Consider the following 18,348-nt stretch of genomic DNA (forward strand, 5'->3'; position numbering starts at 1 on the left):
GAAGATGAGATATATTCGATTGGCTTACGACTAGACTGGTCATCTGATCCTCGTCATGATATGACCCACGAAAGCCACAGCAGTACTGAGAGGCGGTGCTGGTACTGTTGGTAGGGTTTCGCCACAAGTGATCCTCGAGAGGCAGCCAGGCGTGAGATCCTTCGGGGGAGATCAGCTCGACGGGGCTTGAGGTCTTGGCAGTCGCCACAGGTGTCAGGAATTACAAAACTCAAGCGACCAAACGCCTCTATTCGACTTGCCAATTGCCTGAGCTGTCAATCGTTTGGCAAAAGACACTTTAAGGGTTGACCCAGAGGGATCCTTTCAGCCTCCAGGAGTATAAAAGAAGAAGCCCTGGGAGCGCCCCGCTCCATGTCAGGACTGCCAAGCTTCCAGACGGGAACTTGGAAGCTTGGCAACCGTTTGGGGGGTGATCGGCGAACATCCCTGCTGGAGCTGCAGATCGTTAGTGGCCTGTTGGCTGGACAAGTGCTGGATTGCGCGGCTCCAGACCATCGAAGGGAGCTCTTTGCAGCTGTGGCTACTGTGATACAGGAGCATGTCGTCATAGTTATTTAGCTCACCCAACAGCTCATCACACCTGTAATGGGTGTATGCTGCCATGCAGCCTCGTGCGCTGTCTGGGTTTCTACACAACAGCTAACCAGATCTGGGTACCAGGTACTTTGCGAGTTTACCCTTTGCGTCCGACTACATCAGCCAAGAGCCCCAGAGCTGGACTCCCATCCTGGTTCGCGAGTACCAATCACCACCCGCAGTTGACGTCGCGCAAATATATGTAGCCAAGTAAGATCACGACATGTTGAACTCCTCTCAACCCGAAACGGGATCTATCATACCTATACTACCCTGTACATCCCATGGAGTCCCGCAAGCGTAAGCAGATTCGTACAGATGCTAACTAGGTAGCAATCCGAATCCTTTACCACTCGGGCGACCACCTACTTTATATCCTGTCAAGAAAAGCAAAATAGCAATCAACCATATCACGCATGGCAGTTTCTAGTCACCCGCGTCGCAATGCCATAACATGACGCTGTGCCACTGGCTGGCCATGGAAATGACAATGACAATGACAATGACAATGACAATGACAATGACAATGACAATGACAATGACAATGACAATGACAATGACAATGACAATGACAATGACAATGACAATGACAATGACAATGACAATGACAATGATAATGATAATGGCAATGGCATTATACCGCCCTCAACGTGCGTCATGTAGGGCGCTTCTGTCCACAATCGTAGCGCTGAGCTCTGCGATGCTTGTATCGCTCAGGATCTCAAAAACCGACACATCCACATCGCACTCTCTGTACACCCAGTTTCTCACACCGATAGCGACCAAGGAGTCTACTCCGTAAGCGTTGGGGGACTTTGCATCGTCTATATCGACAGCTTTCATGTTCATGCTTCTAGCAAGGACTTGAGACAATCCGGCGGTGACAATTGCCTGTGCCCCTTCTTCATCTGCTGCTTGTGAGAGCAGAGCTTTGACGCTCTGCTCTGATCCTTCTATGTTGGTTGAGGACTCAGCGGTGTCAGGCGGCAGATCTACCTTGTTGAGGTGTGTGAAAAGAGCCGTACGGGCCCAATACGGGTCTGCTGGTTTGTTTTGTCTGATAAGTCCACCCGTGCCGACTCCTACAACAATTTGAGCCGGAATGCGGTCGTCGCCGTCCACGAAACCAGTGATGGCGCGTTCAATAATGCAATCAAAATCTTGAAGCCGAATTGGCATGAAGCCGCTTGTTTTGAGCTTCTCCAACATAGTTGGGTCTTCTGCTAGCATACCAGCGCCGAGTACAGGGCCCAAGTCAATAGAGACGGATCGCATGATCCCCCGGGAGCTGATGTGCCGAGCCAACGCGTCTTGAAAGGCGTTTCCCGCAGCGTAATTGGCCTGGCCACGAGTGCCGATGACTCCGGCAGAACTGGAAAGGAATATGAAGAAGTCCATGTCTTGTGGAAACAAGTCGTACAGATTCAAGGAGCCAGTGGTTTTGGGCCGGACTGCGGCTTGCCAGTCTTCGTACGTCATGTTGTCGAAAACCGCATCGCGGATTGTAGCAGCACACTGGAACAATCCACGAATGCGCGGCATAGTACGCTTGATATCATCCACGACAGAACGCAGTGCCTCCTTATCGCAGATGTCGACCTTCACAACCTTGACGTTCACCCCTCTGTTCTGGAGGAAAGAAAGTGTGGCTTGTGATTCCTTACTGGAAGCACCCGAGCGAGAAATTAGAGCAACATTCTTTGTTCCGTTGCGTTCAAGCAGCCTGGCGATCTGCATCCCAAGGCCTCCTTGCCCAGCCAAGACATACGTGCCATCATCTCGTAGGTGGTGGGCTACCGGATGGACACGGCGCGGTACGATAGGAACTTGCTTGGCCTTCGACGGTACACAATAGGCCATGTCGCACTGGCTATCTTGCGCCATAGACTCAAACGCCTCTGGTAGCTGCGAATAGTCGTATTTATCGAGAAAACAACAGCACGGGGTTGTCCATTTCCGGATGTCAGTCGAACAGCGAGACCGTACTGATTCATCAAGGCGCCACGGTTCCTTCTTGGCCAGGTATGGGAGGTCAAGGACGCTGTAGGAAAACACTTTGCCATTGGAATCAACTGCCTGAAGACTCCTTGTTTCTTGATTGGCGAGTGTGATGATGTGGCCCACTGAAAGATGTTAGCACACCAGGCTTCACGATCCGAGGATATCTCCAAACTTACGACTGGCAATACACTGCCGATTCGACTCATAGTGCTCCGTTGTCAAATCGAAGATGACATCGACACCTTGATTATTCGTCAATTGATTGATAGACTCAATTAGAAAAAGGCTGTTTCCATCAAGAATCCACTCGTCTGGAAGCTGGTGGCAATGCCTGAGGATATGCCGCTGCTGATCATTCGTTACTGTTGCAAGAACCTTGGCACCGATTTGCTTGGCCATTCTGACTGCAGCTTGTCCAACAGGTCCGGCGCCTGAGTGGATCAAGACCGTGTGCTGATGTTGTAGAGACACAAGAGTATGCAATGCGTAATCTGCGATGGCAAGGCTCGTTGGCAGGAGCACAACAGATGGACCAGTGACTTCGTCGGGTAACTTCTGGACCAAGGTCTTTGGGCACACGATGCGTTGCCGAAGAGTGCCACGAGAAATGGCGATCACGCGATGCCCAATGTCAAATCCTTGGACATCACGACCAATCTCTTCGATGATGCCATATGCATCAGTGCCCAGTGAGTGGCCATAGCCTTGGCCCAGGATGATATCTGTATCAAGAGCACTCAAGCCAGTCGATAGCACTTTGATCTTGATGGAATCCGGAGCAATTGGAACTTCAAAGTCAAAGCCATCATCCCAATAGAGGCTTTCTAGTTTTCCCAAATCTCTACCTTTCAATCTGAGTGATCGTTCACCGCTCTGTGCCATACGCTGAACCACAGGTGCGGAAGGGGTATTGCCGCGTTCGACCAGTCTGTTTAATGAAACCATAGGGACGAGGCGGGACACCAGGAGTCTGTGTCCTCTGAGTGCGTATTCTGTTTCTTTGCCACTAGTCCGTTTGCTATCTGAGGAGGTTAGGAATAGAGAAACGATCGACTCGCAAGTTTCCGCGGTAGCGATATCCATATCAGCATCAATGTCAATAGTGACAATATTCTTTTTGGGGCTCTCGGAACGAATTGTTCGTGCAAGGGCTTGAAAAAGGCTAGCCCTTGTGTTCGTTGACTCAACTTGTGCGCCCCGAGTGATCCAGAACACACCTCGAGTTGTGTTTACCAACCTGCGAAAGGTGGAGAAATCTTCCATCGACAAGTTCCAGATAAACTGATAGTCTTGAAGTATTTCGAGCAGCGAAATACAGTAAGCCGGAAGCTCTTGGACATATTTCATGCTTTCCAGCGTATGGGATGTGCAGTCTATTCTCTCGGAGATCTGTCTGCAGAGCTGCGCAAGTGATGGGCTCGTAATCGGGGGCATGAGGAGTAAAGTACCGCCTGGAAGATGGACTTTGTTTCCGCTCTCAAGTTTGTCTCTAGAAGGTGAAGAAATATCTTCCCAGACAAACTCTGAGCAAAGATTGTGGTGATTGGGTAAGAAGTCGCCCTTGTTTTCTGGGCTCGATGTTAAAGCAGTGAAGGTCATGTCCTTGACTATAACGATCGGATCCTGCATAGAATCCCGGTTCGCACTCTTCCACGACTGATCCCCCATAACAAATGTCACATTCGCCTCGCGGGACCCTCGACGATCAGCTCTGGCGTATCCAACTAGCTCCTTACCGGCACCAATTGGCAGCTGAGGGTCTAGAGAGACATACAGGCTGCCGATGTATGATGGAACCATGGAATAATCGCCACCAAAAGCGAAAGCGGTTTGGAAAACGCTGTCCAACGTGGCCGGATGAACAGTATGAGGGTATTCGAATCGAGCTGGCATGATGGATTGGGTATCTGGAATACGAATCGCATAACTGCAGATATTGTCTCGCTTGCTGAGCGAAGTGATGTTTTGGAACAATGGCCCATAATTCATTCCGACAACATCGAGGTTCTCATATAGCTGCTGTGGCAGGATCAAATCATCGCACATGCTTGCTGCTTCCAGATATGTTTTGTGGTATCGCTGCGATGTAACAGTTCTTTGCTTCTTGACTTGTTCATCCATTACCGCTTCAGAACTTACAAGCCTAGAGTGGATAATGACAAACCCTTGGCCATGTTGCTGCCAAGGACCGTCAAGTGGTTTGGAGTGGATAAAGAACTGGTAAATTGCGGGACTTTTGGATATATCACCGGAGCAGCTTGGAGTTCTTGCTCTTGGTCTTTGAAAAGCGTCCTGTTTGCTCATGCTGAGAGTGTACTCCAAGCCATGCTCAGTTGCCGGAACGAGCATTGCCTTCTCGATCTTGAATCGAGATATTTCGATCCCTGAAGAAGGCTCTGAGGCTATTTGTTTTGCTCCTTCTATGACCATGGCGACCATTCCTGCAGCTGGATAGATGATTGCCTTCTGGACCTGGTGGTGTTCTATCCAAGGATTTTCATGGATACGCAAGAAGCCTCGCCAACGCGGCTGAAAGGGCGTCGAGTCCTCCCTGGGACGTCCGACGAGATCATACCTCCCATGGACCTGCAGACGATTTGCTCGGGATAAATGCGACTCGTGCCAATGCAAATTGCCATGGTTCCAAGGGTACTTGGGAAGATCAACCAATAGTTTAGGCCGACGAAGCTGAACGTTGCGCATGACTGCCCAAAGCATGGATATTTCACAACCATAACTCCACAGGTGTCCAATAGTCTGCAATGCGGATATAGCTGCATCATCTTTCCTTCGGAACATAGAGAAGTACGGAGGCTGCGACCGACCTCGGGTATGAGCATCCAGAATCTGTTTGATCGGGCTCTGTAGAGACGCGTGAGGACCCAATTCAAGGATAACATCTGGTTTCTTTCCGTCTTCTCGAGACATCATTTGAAGGACTGCGTCAGAAAAGTAGACAGGGGACACCATATTGATCATCCAGTACTCAGGAGTGAGATGCTCCCAGTCAACTGGCTGTCCCGTAACAGAGGAGTACATAACGCAGTAGTCTTCGTGGTGGACTTTCTGGCTCGTGTCGCCTGATTGCTCTGTACTGGGTCCAATGTCTGTCCTTACCAAGAGCTTGCCGAGTTTGTGAGGATGCCCCTTGGGTTTGCGCGTTGGTTGTCGGGGCATGAAGTGAGAAATTGCATTATGATAGTGGGCAGCACCACGAAACATGTGGTGAGAATGGTACGCAATATCAACTTTGAGAATTCGATTGAAGACTCCATCGGCTTCTAGAAGCTTTTGAACCTCAAAAATCGCATTGGCATCTCCGGAAAGTGTGACGGATTGTGGGCTGTTGATGCAAGCAACCACAACTCTGCGCTCACCAACGATCGCCAGATACTGGCTCACTTCACTTTGGGGTAAGCCGACAGCAAGCATCCGTCCTTCGGTTGTTGCACCATAGCCTTCTGACGGAATAGGTTTTGCTCGTGATCCTCGCTGATATGCTAGCGCCCAGGCGGCTTCTCTAGTAATCGCACCTTTGGCGTATGCGGCTGCGATTTCGCCAGAAGAATGCCCAACGACGGAGCTGGGAATGACGCCGCAGTGGTGAACAAGGAAATCCACCAGAGCAACCTGTATCGCCGTTGTTGCTGGCTGTGAGATCTCGTGGCGGTCGATCTGTGAGTCCTTCTCATCCTTCAGCAACTCAGCAACCAGACTGAAGTTACTACCGAGTTTTTCGCTCATGTATTTTGACGCTGCCACGATGGACTCTCTGTAAATATCGCACCCCAGCAACTCGCGACCCATGGCATGCCACTGCGCACCTTGGCCACCGAAAACAAAAGCTATGTTTGCTGACTTCTCGCCCGATGGTCGAACGTATTGCGACTGGTCTGCTCCTTTCAACTTGGAGATGAGCTCCTTGACAGAGCTTGCAGCTATTGATGTTCTCCATTGCATCTTCGTCCTGCGGCAACCTAGTGTGTAGGCCAGATCCTCTAGGAAGACACTCGAAATAGAGCCATCATCAGTGCGTTTGACCAAGTAGTCTGCTAGGTCCTGTAGCATACACGAGAGGGCGCGTTGATCGTGGGCCGAGAAGACGAAGACTTGAGCGTTGTGATCCCGTTGTGGCACCTCAGAGCCTCTAGCCAAGTGCGTGATCTCTTTCACGCTGGCTTTTATGGACATAATGGCCTCTGGAATTTGACCATACGGGATAGACGGGTCCCTTATGTCATCCAAGATAGCAGAGTTATGATGTGCAGAGAGACCTCTTTCGGCGAGGTAATGAGCGGTGTCATCAAGGATAACATGGGCATTTGTCCCACCAAATCCGAAGCAATTGACGCTGGCGCGCCTGAGACCGCGCACTGGCCATGGAGTGTTCTCGATTGGGACCTTGATAGCATAGAGGTCAGCGTATACAAAGATAGTCTTGATCTTGTGGTTCTCACCTTGACTTTACATGCGACAAAATCAATATCAGGGTTCGCGGACTCGAAATTAATCTGTTTCGGGATAATACCCTTCTCAATGGAGAGAACTCCCTTGATGAGACCTGCGACACCAGCACATCCTTCAAGATGGCCAATGTTGGGTTTGACGCTCTACCTCGACGTTAGCCCTACAACGACTGTATGTAGCAGCACATGCTCCTTACCCCCACGTATATAGGTTTGTCGACACTTCGCTGCCGACACAAACTAGTAGTAACTGCTTTCAGCTCTCGCCAATCGCCTGCTTGTGTTCCGGTACCATGGCATTCGACGAATGCAGTCTTGTCGACGCCGAGCCCCGCACGCTGATACAGCGAATTGATGTTGCTTATCTGGGCTTCTGCACTAGGAAGAGTGATCCCTATAATTGTGGTTAGAGAAGTGATATTCATTCAATGAAGTATACTTGCCTGGGGTGCGCCCATCTTGGTTGACGCGTGAGCCGCGAATGACACCCCGGATGTTGTCATTGTCACGTATGGCATCGCTAAGTCGCTTCAGCACAACGATTCCCACGCCTTCACCTCTGCCGTAGCCGTTGGCACGCGCATCAAATGTGTAACTCTTCCCATCAGGACTGAGAAAGTTCAATGCTGTCATTGGCATCATGGTGTTTGGTGTAAGAATGAGCCCTGCACCTCCAGCCAAACCCTAGTGCTGTTAAAATTGCAAGTCCTACACTCAGTCATTCGATTGATATCTCGCACTCACCACATCTACTTCGCCAGTGCGAAGACTCTGGCAAGCATTGTGCACACACACGAGGCTAGCACTGCATCCTGTGTCGATCGTCATACTGGGTCCATTGATATCCAGGAAGTATGAAATGCGGTTTGACATGATTGCGATTCCATTTCCAGTTGCGCCATATAAAGGCGCGTTGTCAGGATCTCGTAGAGCAATTTGTTCGTAATCTGAGTGCGACTAGTTAGCCTCTTGACCTTGAGCTCGAGGAAGGGATGACTGACCTTTGACGAACGATCCTATCCAAACGCCGGTCTCAGATTTGCGAAGCGCAGCACGATCGATTCCAGCTGGGAAAGTGTTCAGCTAATGTCGCTGGATGATATCCCGTATTTTGTACGTACAACTGTCCAACGCTTCCACTGTGACCTCTAGGAGCATACGCTGTTGTGGATCCACGGCCTTGGCCTCTTCAGCCTGTATGGAAAAGAACTGCAGACTGGCCGTTAGCGTCTGTTTCCCAATCGAGCTATAGTCATTTCATGTAACCAACTGAGTTGTCAAACGCTGCCACGTCCTGCTTGAGGAAGTGGGCACCGCGAATGCAGATCTGTTCACAGTCAGTAAAAGCACCAACGCACAAGTGAACATAGACCTTACGGTGCCTTGACGGTTCCCGCTGGGGTGATAATAACTTGAGATGTTCACACGATCCTTAGGAAATTCAGACCAGGCACTCACGCCACGGGTCATCATGTCCCAGTAGGCTTGAGGGGTGATCGCGTCGCCAGGAAACCGGCAGCCAAGGCCAACGATGGCAATGGGCTCCATCCCGTCTGGAATTTGGCTGTCCATATTTGCAATGATTTAATTGCAATTATGCTGCCCAAGGGTGGTGAAGGAAGTCTTGCGAAGTGATGTTGCCAGGTGGAGGGGCACAACTGAAATCAAGATCGAGCGGCTTGGGAAAATGGGATTAGTCACAATGCTGAAGGGGACTTTGCCTCATAAAGTATTTTGTGTGAATTGAAAGTGAAGTCAACTGGTCAACAGGGAGGGGTACTTCTTGCAAATTCATAGTCCACGGTCCATGTCGAGATATCGGGTGGTCGTCCGGCGTGGTGAATAATAGCAGCGATCGAGCTGCAGCTGGCGACTTAGCCCCCACGGTCCTTTCATAATTTCTTTCTCCTTTATTGAGTTCTGCCCACGTTCCTTTCATATCTTGTTTCTTCTTTATTGAGTTCTGGTGGGCCGCAGTCGAGGCTTCGAACCCTTGTGAAGGCGCAGGTTTAGCACCGTCTACAATGTGATGGTGTACTGACAACCATGAGCATGCGTACACGATATCGCTTGACCCAATCGGTCGAAAAGCGCCTCAAATACATGCAGCATAGGATCTCTGACCGAGTACCCTAATCCATGTCAGCCTGTAAGAATCCTTTTTCAAGGGTCTCTCCCAAGTACTCATATCTGACCAACAGCAAGCATGGCCAGGTCGTCTCCATATGTGCATGTGACGAGTGGTTGTGTGCGTAAGTGTGTCCTTTGGTTCTGGCCAAAGCAAGACAAACGAAATATCACGAAAACACACAATGGAATGAAGCAGAAATGAGCAAAGAACTATTAAGCAGTGATGCGATTTTTGCACGGTGATATGACGATTCAGAGGGCAACATGCCCGTCTAAGTAGAAGATACAAGCCAGATCGAAAAGCGTTGGATTCCAAGATAGGCAACACAACGAAACGCTTCAATCGTGAGGTCACCCATGGTGCAAAGCAGACCTGCTGCAAGCCAGATCCTGAAAATCAGCTTACCACCAACACGGAGCACTATTGAATACATTGAAAGCAAATGCCAAGATCTCGGCGCATAGAATCTGGCTAGTTGCAAGCTTACCGGACCGGGCGATGTTTGTACCATGGAGCGAGGGTCCAGAACGGTTCTTGGCCGGGCCGAAAGACAACAAATCATGGGCGTCCATTGTATCGATTATCAGATCATCTTACGCTATTCCTATGCTGTAGTCTGTCGGGCGGGGGGTCCAGACGAACTTATTGCTTATATTGGCTAACCCCAACATGCCGAGCCGAAACCATGGTCCATACATTCCATCCAGCATCAGTCCCATTTCTAATCAATTCGCTGGCTGACTACTTAGGGGCAAATTTATCCGTAACCTATGAAGGCAGATAACTGGAGCGAGTACGATGTCGATTCATTGGATAGTCACTCGTTGCATCTCGCGGGCCAACGACATTCCTCTTTGCGGCTGAAGGTGGATCCCAACGTATGCATGTGCATACGATCCTGTGCTAGATATTGGATCCAGATCAGATGCATATGCTGTTTTGGGACCGATCTTGCCAGCGACCCATATTGCACATGAATGGATCATTGACTGGTCTCCATACATGTCAAGGTATTTGAAAACTTCTGCGTAAACTAAATATGACAAGAGTGTATTTAGCCCCAGAATTCGAGTAGTCTCTCGATTGGCACATGTCAGTAGCCGGTTGATCATACGTACAGCTTAGGCCCAGTGTTGGGTTGAGCATGAACTTTTATCAGTCAGATAACTATTTCAGAGTCGAGGTCCTATCATGTAAGGGAGTAACAACAACGACTAAGGAAGTGCAGTCGGACCAGTGGAGGCGTACCGGTCCGCTGGGTTGCTGGCCTGCATTCGCGTCGTCTGTCAGCAGAACTTCACTCGCCTAGACTGATATCATCCTAGCAGTCTTAGCATTTCCACATTGGCGGCGCTGCCATAGGTCATCCACCCGAGTGCCATGGCGCCCTATTTATTGGAGTCACTAAATGATGACATTGGGGGCCATTGGAATGGTGCACGCGAGCAGACTCAGCTGAGAAGCAGGTCGCTTATCCACTGCATCGGTAGCGCCAACGGTGTGGACTCAGATACAATACCCGAACAAGCCAACAGGAATCTCTTTCCGTGAAGATGTTCAGCCACGAGGTCTATGCTTAGGACCAATGATATGTCTAAACGGGCACGCCAATTATTGACGGCAGGCAGCAGGCTCGGGAGGAGGAGGCCACTGAAGCAGCCTTGGGGAAACATTAATGACCATATTCGGTTTCTTGCTGATTGTAGCAAATGGAAATTTGAGTCTCGGCATATCAGACAGAACCGTTGAGTGTCTGCTATTTCGAAATGTTAATTCAGGTGACTCCGGATATCCCTCGTCCTCGCTGGGGCACACTAGGCTCCTCGGCAGGCGCTAACGCATCAGGCGCAAATGTTGTCACACCGCGGTTAAAGATCTCATTGGGTAAGGGCAAACGTACTTGGAAGCGCTCTAACGGCTACCATGTCCGATTAGGCCGTGGGTCACTGGCAGTGGCCAAAGGAGATGATGCTTCGAAAGAAAGTCCGTTGTGGTACTGTTCCCAAACATACGCACAGGGAAAGGCTCCATAAAGTATGCAATCAGATGGCGTCCGCACCAACTATGTTGCGTGATACCAGACACTCAGGCCCAATGTTGTGCAACTCGTCACATGTATATGTTACTGTAGTACCGTTCCGAGTCAGGACATAGTAACCTCAAATGGCCACTCCCAATTATCTACAACCTACAGGCGCACGATTCTTCTTTGAGATGATGGCCAATAACCCCTATAATCAAGTACTGCTCGGACAGTGGTCGGCCGGCCGAGGCTAGCAAGTGAACTGGCATGGCCCACTTTGATGGGACTTGCCTTCATCTTGCTGGCTCAAGGCAACCTGCAGCAAGCGTTCATTTCACCAATTGATGTCTCGTGTCGAATAACAAAATAGAGTGGGTGTGGGTTTTATGAAAGCATATCCGCTCAGCGCCAGATAATCCATAACTGGTCCTCGTGCCAGAGCGTTTCGGTTTCATCCTCCCTTGGCGCTATAACAAAGCCCACTGCATCGGCTGCTTTTTATTTTCTCTCATGATCATCAAAGTTAACCTGCTGTTTAGCTTCTTTCCAACGAGCTGAGAGAGTCACAAAGTAACAGCAACAAACAGCTACCAGTCATCGGATAGGCCATCATCGATCGATGATCGGTCAACGTCGCACGCCGCGATCCAACATAACCTTACAAAGGACATCCTCGTAGTTCGGGACGATTCCAAGCTGAACAACACCAGCTTCAGCGTGTCTTCCCAGGTAGATATGTAGCCTGAAACGGTGCGTATGTTGCAGGCGACCGGATTGCAGAAATGCCCCAAATGGTCGACCCCAAAGACTGCTTGAAACGCGGCGGGATGGGGAATCTAACATTTAGAGTCCTGCCATACAACCACAGCGTCGCAGTGTTCTTGACCATTTACCCGTATCTTCAGCCGAGACATGACAGCGGATGGCCTTTTGTCTCATGTGTTCTGTGAGACAAGTTAAGGATAGGTTTTGGGCGGTAGCTCGGTCTGGCGAGGTATCTTGTAATACGTGATACAGGATCCGTCACAAACTTCATTCCTGAGTCGTGCGCAGGCCTAAAGATGTGGGAAGATGGAAAATCCAGATAATCAAGCGCGTGGTGATCGCAAAGGCCTTGCAAGTGTTTACATCCTCCGTATCCACTGCTTTCATCTATTTGGCTTGGCAGTCGTACCACTTGAAGATGTCTTGTATCAACTCAAGTCACCAATATCGAGGACTTTCAGCCCCTGTTATCTAGGTTAGGTTGTGTGAACAGGCCACCAAGAAACAGAGCCGTGTACTTAAGCAGCATGAGAGTTCGCGCGCAGCTTAGAAGCTTGAACCTCTTGTGCGCTTCCCGATGATAGTGCAGCCCTTTCTTACTATTGAGAATGGTCCGCAAGGTTGGAGCTGCTTCAATTAGCAACGAATTATCAGGGGTTGCTCTTACAAACTCTGTAGGGTCCCCAAGCCCCTCCCTTCTCTCCTGCCGGCAGTACTTTGACGGTTTCCCGAGACCGTCGCGGCTGCAGCTTGAATCCTGCCAGCCCACCCACGTAAGGAGCGTAGCTTCTGGATCCTCGCCATCGCCCGCTTTGGTACAAAATTGACACCTGGGATTTTGTGGCAGGTAACCTTGGGAGTGAAGGTGAATACAGCTTGCTCTCCTTGAAATCCCCACCACAACAACATAGCATGGTCGCACTTCTACCGAAAGTCTGCACTCTCAAGTACCACATTCTCACTTTCCGCCTCAACCGCGCAAAGTCACCTTTGACTTCGCTCACCGGTGATGGCGAAGCGTTCTGGTACTCGAACTCGCAACAGGCGTCGCGACCCAGACTCGATGGAGAGAAGTTTGCGACCCAAGGTACATGATGTTGCATGTTTTGAACATGGTCCACTGGCTCGATCCCGCCGGATTGTACTGGTCACTATGTAGGCAATTGTTGATCGGTTGATTCACTCTTTAAGTTACTAACATACACAGATTGCTTCTCGGTCTACTGTTCTCAAGTTTGGATGCCTCAATCGTCAGCACCTCACTCGTTTCGATTTCCTTGGATATGAACGATTTCCTGAACTCCCCCTGGGTAGCGCTATCCTACCTGCTCGCGTATCTGGGTAGGTATTGACACTAGAGATAGAGGCAAGACTCGCGGTCTGACATGACGTAGGGTTTGCGGTTTGCTTTGCCAAAGCGAGCGATATCTACGGTCGACGAAATCTTCTCATTGCTGCCTGGATCCTCTTTGCCGGGTTTTCTGTTGGTTGTGGTCTGGCAGGAGATATGCACTCACTGTGAGTTACAACTTAGAACATGACGATTTTCTAAGCACCAATACGTCGAATAGGATTGTGTTCCGGGCGTTCCAGGGCATTGGTGGATCTGGACTGTACAGTCTAGCCCAGATTGTGCTGTATGAGGTTGGCCCTTCGGACAAACCGAGCCTTTTGGGAGCTCTTATCGGCATGGTAAGTGTTGGATGTGCTGTACACCAATTCGCCTCCGAAAGTACCAATGCTTACTTGTTTGTCATAGACGCTGGCAGTGTCTTTTGTTTTAGGGCCGGTTCTTGGCGGAACCATCTCCCACCTTGCATCCTGGAGATGGATTTTCCTTATAAAGTAAGCCTCATTATGCGCTCTAGAATGGTTCTTCGGCTGATAGAACTGTTACAGTGCCCCTTGCGGGATCATAGCCCTTATTGGCCTCTTTTCTGCCTGGCCCCAGACGAGAACACAACAACTCGGTCCAAGTGAAATTTTCAGGAAAGTTGATCTGTTGGGCAACCTTCTCATAATGTTGGGTTCGAGCCTTCTGGTCTTCTCGCTTCAACAAGCTGGATCTTATAATTTGTCATGGAGGAATCCAGCTATCATTGCAACCCTGTCAGTAGCTGCCACCAGTTGGGCCGGGTTCGTCGCGTGGGAAATATGGCTAGGACGGAGGCGCCACCCGCTCGTCTACCCAGTGTTCCCAATTCGGCTCATCAAGCAACGGGCTTATATGGCATCCCTCGTGTAAGTATTCACAACTATGGGGAACGTCATGAGTATCCAGCGCTGACTCAAATAGATGCACTTTCTTCGCCGGTTTCACCTATCTGTCGATCATCATTATTCTTCCCGAGCGGTTTCAAATTGTCAATGGCAACAATTCATTGATGGGTGGGTTGCATCTACTGCCAATGCTAGGCGCATGTGCGTTTGGATCGTTCCTTGCTGGAGCGCTTTCATCAAAACGAAATAACACCTCCTTGACACTTATTACCGCGTCTTGCCTTCAGTTGCTAGGGATCGGTCTTCTATCTACGTTATCTGATGCCTTCACCGCCATAGACGCCCAGTATGGATATCAGGCGATAATCGGGCTTGGAGTTGGGTTGTCGTTTGCTGCTACAACAATTCTTACTTCAGTGCGTTCGGAAGCTGAAGATCTTGCCGTGGCACAGGGTGCTGTTGCTCAATCTCGAATATTCGGCGGCGCGGTCGGGATCGCAATTTGCAGTGCGTATCATCTGCGATCTTTGGTTGATATGAAGATACAACGTCTGACACGGTTGAGCAGTGATTATATTCAACAACCAAGTTCAGAACGATCTTGGCGCGAGATTGGGTCCAGAAGATCTAAGTGCTCTCCGCCACAACCCGGTGGTATCAACATACTTTCCAGTGGACACTCAATTACTCATTCGTGAAACCTACGCAAGAGCCTTCACGAGTGATGTTAGACTTCTCATCGGTGCATCGTCACTCGGACTGGTTGCCAGCCTATTTGCATTTGAACTCCATCCGCCCCCAATGCGCTCTGGTGGGGAATCGAAGGAACTACTAGTGCTAGGGCCTGGGTTCGAACAGAGCGAAACCGAACTCGATGAGATAGCTAGCACCCATCGATTGAAAGTATCTACCGGGAATACGGGACGGACGACTTACGACAATGGTCATTGATGAACATTGCCGGTGTGCCGGTGTTACCAGTGTGAAGTGGAAATCAATCACTTTCTGATCAAGGATATCTCTGGAGCATAGCTATGTCCAACCGTGGCATTGTTTCACATCACTGTTGTTTGGTTTAGCAGAACATGGTACGACCGAAGATGTGCAGGCTTGTTACCTTTAGTGTGAGCGGTCTTGCTCTTGACTTATGTTAAAAGGAAAGACTATATTTCGTCAACTTCTTTGCTATCGTACCTTGGCTGGCCCTAAGTGGAGTTTGTAATCGCCTTTGCTTCAGTCGCTTTCTAGACATATTGTAGTATCGGAGAGCCCGCGGAACCACAGAAATGAAAGATAGCCAATCACATGAAGAGCAGGCGCAACAATCTCAAAACAGTGAAATATTTATACAAAATCCATTTCATTATTTGCAGAAATTATTGCATGAGTGTCCGCACGAGCCAACCAGCTTGCGGTCATGTGTACACGATCTAGGTCTCAGGCACAGCCGGGTTTAAATCATTGATATATCTTCACCCAGAAAAGCTCTGCTTGAAAGGCTTGCGGCCGTAAACAATGTACCTAAACAGGGATATCAGCAGGTGGGCACCAGTAGCTAGATCAAGGAATAACAGTGCTCACACAGGCGAATAGGCCTTAATCCTCCTGTTCCTCAAGTCATTTTCGGCTTTCGCAAGAAATTCATCCAGTCGTTGTCTTGACCAACCCAACTTTGTCATGAAAATCCGCGTGCAGACGCTCTCGAGCAAGCCACACGAGATCTGAGCTAGGAACCAGGCCCCCACAGTCTTCTCCTTGGGATCAGATGGCCAGTAGGGGTTCGATGGCCATCTGAAAGTAACCTCACGGACTTCCTCGAATCCAACCTCTTCCATCCATCTTTTATATTGACGAGCGTTGTCCCATCTCATGCCTACCGATGCCAGAGCATTGTGAACATTCTCTTGGATCACTGTAAGCGTAGTACCTTCTATACTTCCATCTTCAGATGTCTGAAGGTCTAGATCCTGCATCTCGAGGTATCCGCCGGGCGTCAGGTTTTCGAACGCCTTACGAAAAATCTCTTTGGGCTCCTTGAAACAGGTTGCACAAGCACGGCCATGTATATAGTCGAAGGCTTGGGTAAACAGCCATTCATCCTCGGCATCATCTATCTGAAATTCGCAGTTCTGCGGAATGCTTCTTGCTATCAGAACATGTGCATGTGATGGGAGAGCAAAATAAGCTTACTATTCGGGCTGGACAGCAGAGAGGTCAGTGCCTGTAACAATAGCAGACGGATACCGGTTTGCTGGGCCTGTTAGTGCAGATGCCCAACGTGTATATCACCAGGTCGGGCTTATCACCAAAGTCTATAGCCCATATGCCTGGCAATTTATCCTTGTTAGTACATTCCTGATTTTGGCCATATTCTAGCTTACCGCTCCCTGTCGCGATGTCAAGGACTCTGTGCGGAGACGGGCCAATCGGGGCCAAATGAAGCTCGTCGTCCAGTGTGATCTCCCACATGCGATGCTGGAGGTCTACGGTTCTGTCAGACATACAGCCTCTATAAGATACGACACCACGGACAGACCTAATCTGTTCAGTTCAGTATCATCGTTGGGGAGCATATATTTCCCCCCTTTAAAGGAGTGGTATGTTCGCCCATTCTCCTCGAGACGTTCGGCAACACTAGAAGTTACCGAAAATGTGGAACTCCTGATATGGAATCAGCCCTACATGGCGAGCACTGCGATGAGGTATATTAATACCTATAGCTTTCAATTTCGATTGCCGAGTCGCCATCGTGCATAGAAGCATCATCACTTCTCTGGAGCAGTTTTAGTTCTACTGACCCAATCTGCCAGATTACGTGATAGGCTCACATCTTCGAGTAACACTCCTTCCACGACCTCAGCCGGAATTCCGGGTGAAGCCGACGCAAACAATCTAGAGTCGGACGCTAAGATATCCCGTTGGTTCGTAGGCTCGTCGGTCGGCTGTTGCGACATGATTACGAATCATAGATAATCAAGTCAGAGTAACAGCGGAAAATCATGATCACTAGAATTCAAATCTTTGGGGTTTCAGCGGCCATAGAGGATGTGTAGAAGAATAAAAGATTGAGACGCTACTCATACGCTCGCTACGTAGTCCCCTAACGCCGGGGAAGGTGTAATGGGCCGCGTTGACGAACTGGAGCTGAACTTCTTCATGCCAAGCGCATCCTCCTATGAGCGGGATCATACTCTACCACGCCTACAGTTGCACCTACCATCCTCCAGGCTGCGGCTTGCGTCTAGCTGTGACCACAATGATTGGGCTCATGAGACAGAATGGTCGTGCCTGTTGGGCTGCTGGCTGAATGTATGTTCGGATGCCGGCCAGGGGCCCTGGAACCATGCTACAAAACCTGGCGTGCTATTCAGGTCAGAGAGCGCGCTAACGAAGGATTCAGACCCTGTCTGCGACTGAAGGATGATGATGGCTGACGCTGTACAACACGAGCTCCTACCGTGTGTGGATGGTCAATCAACTGGTCAGGCGCTTCGCTAGTGCACGTAAGCTGACTCAAGATCAGAGATCGGTTCAGGGTTGCAAATCGGGTACAGAAAACTTGGGCCCAGTACCAGGGCTGCGGGTTTCGGAATGGTGCAGTTTTCTTCCACCACGTGGGGATTAGTTACCATCCATTTCCAACCCTACCATAGTAGTGCAAACTATCGACCATAGCTTCGTACCCCTGTAAAGGATACCCACCAGGGCAGAACAGAAGCTCCAAAAACCGGTGCCAACATCCAGGCCCCCTCATCGTCGTGTCCCAAGTGCGCGAGGGTCACTTTAAGGAGATAGGTGATTGGCTGGTCGTTTCGTCGGACACATATCAACGGTCTACTGGAGCACCTCACGTACAGCTAGACTCTCTTTCATGTCTACCCGTCGAATACTGATAAGCCGTTCAGAGGTTCATACTAGTGTTCTTGCAGTCGAATAGATGCTCTCGCATCACACAGAAAATGATCGCGGAAATGACGTGACATAATGAGAGCACGCTTCCTTACTCTTCGGATCTCTTCAACCCTTTTGAATTTGTTTCCCCCGCTTCCGGAAAGGCGCATTCCCAGATTGACAAGTCGAGAAATCTGCTGAATCCCGATAAGGTACATCTTCTGTGTAGTTTCAATATTATAACTGAGCGCCTC

At 49.7% G+C, this 18,348-nt stretch overlaps 3 protein-coding genes across 3 annotated transcripts; 1 reads left to right on the forward strand and 2 right to left on the reverse strand.

The window, feature by feature from the left end:
- Positions 1-1,242: 1,242 nt before the first annotated feature.
- JN550_004852 (uncharacterized protein) lies at positions 1,243-8,636 on the reverse strand (the record flags this gene model as incomplete). The annotated part of the gene is made up of 10 exons (XM_049316413.1): positions 1,243-2,720; positions 2,775-6,999; positions 7,056-7,208; positions 7,262-7,442; positions 7,504-7,748; positions 7,809-8,011; positions 8,066-8,131; positions 8,186-8,273; positions 8,335-8,391; positions 8,523-8,636. The coding sequence occupies 10 exons, from the start codon at positions 8,634-8,636 to the stop codon at positions 1,243-1,245; spliced, it is 6,810 nt and encodes a 2,269-aa protein (XP_049173050.1).
- Positions 8,637-12,895: 4,259 nt separating this feature from the next.
- JN550_004853 (uncharacterized protein) lies at positions 12,896-15,154 on the forward strand (the record flags this gene model as incomplete). The annotated part of the gene is made up of 8 exons (XM_049316414.1): positions 12,896-13,056; positions 13,191-13,324; positions 13,378-13,501; positions 13,555-13,675; positions 13,743-13,828; positions 13,883-14,224; positions 14,280-14,710; positions 14,772-15,154. 8 exons carry the CDS (start codon positions 12,896-12,898, stop codon positions 15,152-15,154), a joined length of 1,782 nt encoding a protein of 593 aa, XP_049173051.1.
- Positions 15,155-15,780: 626 nt separating this feature from the next.
- On the reverse strand, positions 15,781-17,157 carry JN550_004854 (uncharacterized protein; the record flags this gene model as incomplete). Its single annotated transcript, XM_049316415.1, has 7 exons — positions 15,781-16,342; positions 16,394-16,454; positions 16,510-16,530; positions 16,585-16,686; positions 16,740-16,837; positions 16,918-16,976; positions 17,032-17,157. The coding sequence occupies 7 exons, from the start codon at positions 17,155-17,157 to the stop codon at positions 15,781-15,783; spliced, it is 1,029 nt and encodes a 342-aa protein (XP_049173052.1).
- Between the last annotated feature and the right edge of the window lie 1,191 nt (positions 17,158-18,348).

This window comes from Neoarthrinium moseri (assembly GCF_022829205.1).
Source record: "Neoarthrinium moseri strain CBS 164.80 chromosome Unknown scaffold14_Wmoseri_CBS_16480, whole genome shotgun sequence".
In the NCBI taxonomy this organism is placed as follows: Eukaryota; Fungi; Ascomycota; class Sordariomycetes; order Amphisphaeriales; family Apiosporaceae; genus Neoarthrinium; species Neoarthrinium moseri.